Source organism: Oncorhynchus mykiss, chromosome 3 (genome assembly GCF_013265735.2).
Source record: "Oncorhynchus mykiss isolate Arlee chromosome 3, USDA_OmykA_1.1, whole genome shotgun sequence".
Lineage (NCBI taxonomy): Eukaryota > Metazoa > Chordata > Actinopteri > Salmoniformes > Salmonidae > Oncorhynchus > Oncorhynchus mykiss.
In genome coordinates, this window is record NC_048567.1 from 3,484,806 (window position 1) to 3,492,407 (window position 7,602).

The following is a 7,602-nucleotide window of genomic DNA, read 5'->3' on the forward strand; positions in this document are numbered from 1 at the left end:
ACAGTGACTATACTACACAGTGGCTATACTACACAGTGGCTATACTACACAGTGGCTATACTACACAGTGGCTATACTACACCGTGGCAATACTACACAGTGGCTATGCTATACTACACAGTGGCTATACTGCACAGTGACTATACTGCACAGTGACTATACTACATAGTGGCTATACTACACAGTGACTATACTACACAGTGGCTATGCTATATTACACAGTGGCTGTACTACAAAGTGACTACTACACAGTTGCTATACTACACAGTGGCTATACTACACAAGTGACTATACTACACAGTGGCTATACTACACAGTGACTATACTACACAGTGGCTATACTACACAGTGGCTATACTACACAGTGGCTATACTACACAGTGACTATACTACACAGTGGCTATACTACACAGTGGCTATACTACACAATGACTATACTACACCGTGGCTATACTACACCGTGAATATACTACACAGTGGCAATACTACACAGTGGCTATACTGCACAGTGACTATACTACGTAGTGGATATACTACCCGGTGACTATACTACACAGTGGCTATACTACACAGTGGCTATACTACACAGTGGCTATGCTATATTACACAGTGGCTATACTACACAGTGACAATACTACACAGTGACTGTACTGCACAGTGGCTATACTACACAGTGACAATACTACACAGTGACTGTACTGCACAGTGGCTATACTACACATTGACTATACACACAGTGACTATACTACACAGTGACTATACTACATAGTGACAATACTACACAGTGACTGTACTACACAGTGGCTATACTACACATTGACTATACACACAGTGACTATACTACAAAGTGACTATACTACACAGTGGCTGTACTACACAGTGACTATACTACACAGTGGCTATACTACACAGTGACAATACTACACAGTGGCTATACTACACAGTGACAATACTACACAGTGACTGTACTGCACAGTGACTATACTACAAAGTGACTATACTACACAGTGGCTATACTACACAGTGGCTATACTACATAGTGACTATACTACACAGTGACTATACTACACAGTGACTATATTACACAGTGGCAATACTACACAGTGACTATACTACACAGTGGCAATACTACACTGTGGCTATGCTATACTGCACAGTGGCTATACTACAAAGTGACTACTACACAGTGGCTATACTACACGGTGACTATACTACACAGTGGCTATACTACACAGTGGCTATGCTATATTACACAGTGGCTATACTACACAGTGACAATACTACACAGTGGCTGTACTACACAGTGGCTATACTACACATTGACTATACACACAGTGACTATACTACACAGTGACTATACTACACAGTGGCTATACTACACAGTGACTGTACTACACAGTGATTATACTACAAAGTGACTATACTACACAGTGGCAATACTACACTGTGGCTATGCTATACTGCACAGTGGCTATACTACACATTGACTATACACACAGTGACTATACTACACAGTGACTATACTACACAGTGGCTATATTACACAGTGGCTATACTACACAGTGACTATACTGCACAGTGACTATACTACACAGTGGCTATACTACACAGTGGCTATACTACACAGTGGCTATATTACACAGTGGCTATACTACACAGTGGCTATACTGCACAGTGACTATACTACACAGTGGCAATACTACACTGTGGCTATGCTATACTGCACAGTGGCTATACTACAAAGTGACTACTACACAGTGACTATACTACACGGTGACTATACTACACAGTGGCTATACTACACAGTGGCTATGCTATATTACACAGTGGCTATACTACACAGTGACAATAGTACACAGTGGCTGTACTACACAGTGGCTATACTACACATTGACTATACACACAGTGACTATACTACACAGTGACTATATTACACAGTGGCAATACTACACTGTGGCTATGCTATACTGCACAGTGGCTATACTACAAAGTGACTACTACACAGTGGCTATACTACACGGTGACTATACTACACAGTGGCTATACTACACAGTGGCTATGCTATATTACACAGTGGCTATACTACACAGTGACAATACTACACAGTGGCTGTACTACACAGTGGCTATACTACACATTGACTATACACACAGTGACTATACTACACAGTGACTATATTACACAGTGGCAATACTACACTGTGGCTATGCTATACTGCACAGTGGCTATACTACAAAGTGACTACTACACAGTGGCTATACTACACGGTGACTATACTACACAGTGGCTATACTACACAGTGGCTATACTACACAGTGACAATACTACACAGTGGCTGTACTACACAGTGGCTATACTACACATTGACTATACACACAGTGACTATACTACACAGTGACTATACTACACAGTGGCTATACTACACAGTGACTATACTACACAGTGACTATACTACACAGTGACTATACTACAAAGTGACTATACTACACAGTGGCTATACTACACAGTGGCTATACTACACAGTGGCTATATTACACAGTGGCTATACTACACAGTGGCTATACTGCACAGTGACTATACTACACAGTGGCAATACTACACTGTGGCTATGCTATACTGCACAGTGGCTATACTACAAAGTGACTACTACACAGTGGTTATACTACACGGTGACTATACTACACAGTGGCTATACTACACAGTGGCTATGCTATATTACACAGTGGCTATACTACACAGTGACAATACTACACAGTGGCTGTACTACACAGTGGCTATACTACACATTGACTATACACACAGTGACTATACTACACAGTGACTATATTACACAGTGGCTATACTACACAGTGACTATACTACACAGTGACTATACTACACAGTGACTATACTACACAGTGACTATACTACACAGTGGCAATACTACACTGTGGCTATGCTATACTGCACAGTGGCTATACTACAAAGTGGCTATACTACACATTGACTATACACACAGTGACTATACTACACAGTGACTATACACACAGTGACTATACTACACAGTGGCTATACTACACAATGGCTATACTACACAGTGGCTATACTACACAGTGGCTATACTGCACAGTGGCTATACTACACAGTGACTATACTACACAGTGACTATACTACACAGTGGCTATATTACACAGTGGCTATACTACACAGTGGCTATACTACACAGTGGCTATACTACACAGTGGCTATACTACACAGTGGCTATACTACACAGTGACTATACTACACAGTGGCTATACTACACAGTGGCTATACTGCACAGTGGCTATACTGCACAGTGGCTATACTACACAGTGGCTATACTACACAGTGGCTATACTACACAGTGACTATACTGCACAGTGGCTATACTGCACAGTGGCTATACTGCACAGTGGCTATACTACACAGTGGCTATACTACACAGTGGCTATACTGCACAGTGGCTATACTACACAGTGGCTATACTACACAGTGGCTATACTGCACAGTGGCTATACTACACAGTGGCTATACTACACAGTGGCTATACTACACAGTGGCTATACTGCACAGTGGCTATACTACACACTGACTATACACACAGTGACTATACCGCACAGTGACTATACTACACAGTGGCTATACTACACAGTGGCTATACTACACAGTGACAATACTACACAGTGGCTATACTACACATTGGCTATGCTATACTGCACAGTGGCTATACTACACAGTGGCTATACTACACAGTGGAAATACTACACATTGGCTATGCTATACTGCACAGTGGCTATACTACACAGTGGCTATACTACGTAGTGGCTATACTACACAGTGGCTATACCACACAGTGGAAATACTACACAGTGGAAATACTACGTAGTGGCTATACTACACAGTGGCTATACTACGTAGTGGCTATACTACACAGTGGCTATACTACACAGTGGAAATACTACGTAGTGGCTATACTACACAGTGGCTATACCACACAGTGGCTATACTACACAGTGGAAATACTACGTAGTGGCTGTACTACACAGTGGCTATACTACACAGTGGAAATACTACACATTGGCTATGCTATACTGCACAGTGGCTATACTACACAGTGGCTATACTACACAGTGGATATACTACACAGTGGCAATACTTGTCCAGACACACACACACACACATACAAACACACACACACACACGTGGGTGCACTTGGCTTATATCCAGCACTCTTCATCATTGACGAAGGTCAGTGTTGGAGGGACGTTAGTGTAGCTGGGATGAGAGGAGGAGGAAAGGAGTGGAACACAAGGCCATATCAGGCTGCTGTGCTTCTGGAGGAGGAGATAAGAGCAGTGTACGGTGAGGAGCCTGTTCAGTCAGCAGGTTCACAGAGATACGGCTCCCTCCCTCTCCTCATCCCCATCCCGGACAGACAGACAAACGGGGCTGCTGCTGCTGTTTTAAACGCTGACCTTCAGAGGACAGCGAGCGGAGCAGAGAGGAGCGGAGCACCACAGCGCCCTGCGGGACACCAGTCTCCCCCTCTCCCCTGAGTAATGACAGGAGGGATCCTTGTGTCACACACATACAGACAGACACACACACACACACATACACACACACACTCTCTCACACACATACACACACACAAACCCCTGAGTAATGCCAGGAGGGATCAGGAGACTGGGATCTGTAGATCAGAGGGTCACACAGCAGGGTTCTGTCAGCTCCCCATCACTCAGAGCAATGAGGCGAGGCTTGATAGTCATCCAGCAGTCATTCCGTAGGTTAGCTACCTGTCTGTTACCTCAGATACCTTTATTTCCTGTACAAACTAGGTGTCATTCCATAGGTTAGCTGTCTGTCTGTTACCTCAGGTGTCGTTCCATAGGTTAGCTACCAGTCTGTTACCTCAGATACCTTTATTTTCTGTACAAACTAGGTGTCATTCCATAGGTTAGCTACCTGTCTGTTACCTCAGATACCTTTATTTCCTGTACAAACTAGGTGTCATTCCACAGGTTAGCTGTCTGTCTGTTACCTCAGGTGTCGTTCCGTAGGTTAGCTACCTGTCTGTTACCTCAGATACCTTTATTTCCTGTACAAACTAGGTGTCATTCCATAGGTTAGCTGTCTGTCTGATACCTCAGGTGTCGTTCCGTAGGTTAGCTACCTGTCTGTTACCTCAGATACCTTTATTTCCTGTACAAACTAGGTGTCATTCCATAGGTTAGCTGTCTGTCTGTTACCTCAGGTGTCGTTCCGTAGGTTAGCTACCTGTCTGTTACCTCAGATACCTTTATTTCCTGTACAAACTAGGTGTCATTCCATAGGTTAGCTGTCTGTCTGTTACCTCAGGTGTCGTTCCGTAGGTTAGCTACCTGTCTGTTACCTCAGATACCTTTATTTCCTGTACAAACTAGGTGTCATTCCATAGGTTAGCTGTCTGTCTGTTACATCAGGTGTCATTCCATAGGTTAGCTGTCTGTCTGTTACCTCAGATACCTTTATTTCCTGTACAAACTAGGTGTCATTCCATAGGTTAGCTGTCTGTCTGTTACATCAGGTGTCATTCCATAGGTTAGCTGTCTGTCTGTTACATCAGGTGTCATTCCATAGGTTAGCTGTCTGTCTGTTACCTCAGGTGTCATTCCATAGGTTAGCTGTCTGTCTGTTACATCAGGTGTCATTCCATAGGTTAGCTGTCTGTCTGTTACATCAGGTGTCATTCCATAGGTTAGCTGTCTGTCTGTTACCTCAGGTGTCATTCCATAGGTTAGCTGTCTGTCTGTTACCTCAGGTGTCATTCCATAGGTTAGCTGTCTGTCTGTTACCTCAGGTGTCATTCCGTAGGTTAGCTGTCTGTCTGTTACCTCAGGTGTCATTCCAGAGGTTAGCTGTCTGGAGTGGAAACATTATTTTCCTGTTCACTGTGGATAAAGGAGATGACGACTGTGTTGAAAACTGTTCTTGAAAACTAAAACTTAATGTTGCTGATGTTGTCTTCACAGTACCTGGTCAGTGTTCCACTGAAGATGTTGAGGCCATGGGCTTTTATGGGCATGATGGCTCAGGTGAGATCTTAGAACTGAGAAATTAAAAAGTTTATTGTCTGAAGTAATTTACTGGTGGTGTTTTTCACTCATTAAAATGAATGTTGTGTTTGTTTACTCACTAAATGGAGTCCTTGGCTTACAGCTTCCGCTGGCCTGGTTTGTGGCGCGTTTTCTCCGAGGTAACTATGGCAACGCAGCCGTATGGCTCTCTCTCATCATTGGCCAGCCAATCGCCGTGCTCATGTACGTCCACGACTACTATGTACTTCACTACAGAGAGGGGTCAGCGGGAGGTGGACCTGAATGACCTCCTCAGGGGAATATATACCAGACCAGCCTTTTATAGGAAAGACAAATAGAGCTAGAAATGTACTGTATGCTACTTTATGGAAGCACCTTAAAGGGGCCATCAGCATTTGCTACATCCATTTTTGGACTCATACATTAATGATATATGTACCCATCGATTCTTGAGGAACATAACTTATAAATGCCTCACCAGCTTAGTTCGACTGTCGTTCCCCATCACAAACCAAAATATAGGATTGTTTTACTCCAATATTTGTAAACAAATCAAATGTAAACAGACACTATATAGCCTCAAAACATGGTTAAAACTATACTTGTTTTTAATCATGGATGGTCAATCGTTGCATCCATATCTCTGTCCATGAATTTGAAAGTGATTCCATTTCTCCAGTCCCATCCCTCAGCTTTTTACTGAACCAGGGGTGGGGAGGCAGCTTTGTTATTGTTTCAACTGCTGATTGCCACTTTAAAGATAACACACTTGTTATAGAAACAATCCATTTAGTTAGTGAATATTAGAATATGCCTTATTGAAACATGTCTGACAAGTGCAATTTTCAAAAAGTGCCAGTTTCTCAGAAAATGTACACAACAATGACATGTGTGTTTGTAAGATTTATGTGTATTTATGCCACTCAAGCCTCAATATTTTGTCATCTTGTTTTACTTGGGTACGTATAGAGGGATATGTATAGATACGAAAATGGCAGCTGTTGATTCTTGACTTTATTCCATTAATTGGGTCATTATTATGTTGCCGACAGAACTACATGGACAAGTAAATATATTTCTCTATTTATGTGAATGATGTCCTATTTGACTTCATGTTGTTACTACCAATCATGTATTTCTCACTTCCCTCTGCTTTATCTGCCACTGAGACTCGTGGTTTTTGCTCCACAGTTGAAACACAGGAAAGAGGGCCACCTCTTGGCGGTTACTAGGAAGTTCATATGAAAAAACAAAACTTGCACACAAAAAAGCGTCCATCTCGGTGTGCTAGTCTATTACTTCTTAACGTGGCAACATTTGTCAAGTAGAATTCTATTCCGCAGCATGTGTTGATGTTTTCTAATCTCTCGTCTATTGTTTCTGGACAAACACGTTGCCGTTCCTAGCAATAAGTCCTGAGATGATGAGGGTGCCAGAATCATCCAATCAGAGAGAGTGTGTGATGAATGGCTTCTGTAGAAGGAAGACTTCCTGAAATGGCTACAGGTAATTCTACTTCCTG

The 7,602-nt window shown here is 42.6% G+C and overlaps 1 protein-coding gene and 1 long non-coding RNA gene across 2 annotated transcripts in view; both read left to right on the forward strand.

The window, feature by feature from the left end:
- Positions 1–7,163, forward strand: part of LOC110520733 (diacylglycerol O-acyltransferase 1) — a 32,837-nt gene extending 25,674 nt beyond the window's left edge. The window contains exons 16-17 of the mRNA XM_036965917.1: positions 6,015–6,077; positions 6,202–7,163. Coding sequence (XP_036821812.1) covers positions 6,015–6,077; positions 6,202–6,366 — 228 coding nt within the window. The 3' untranslated portion in view covers positions 6,367–7,163. The remainder of the gene's footprint in view (positions 1–6,014; positions 6,078–6,201) is intronic.
- Positions 3,193–5,681, forward strand: LOC118944810. Its single transcript, XR_005040131.1, has 3 exons — positions 3,193–4,790; positions 4,960–5,361; positions 5,609–5,681. It is a non-coding gene; the product is annotated as an uncharacterized LOC118944810 (long non-coding RNA).
- Positions 7,164–7,602: the final 439 nt, after the last annotated feature.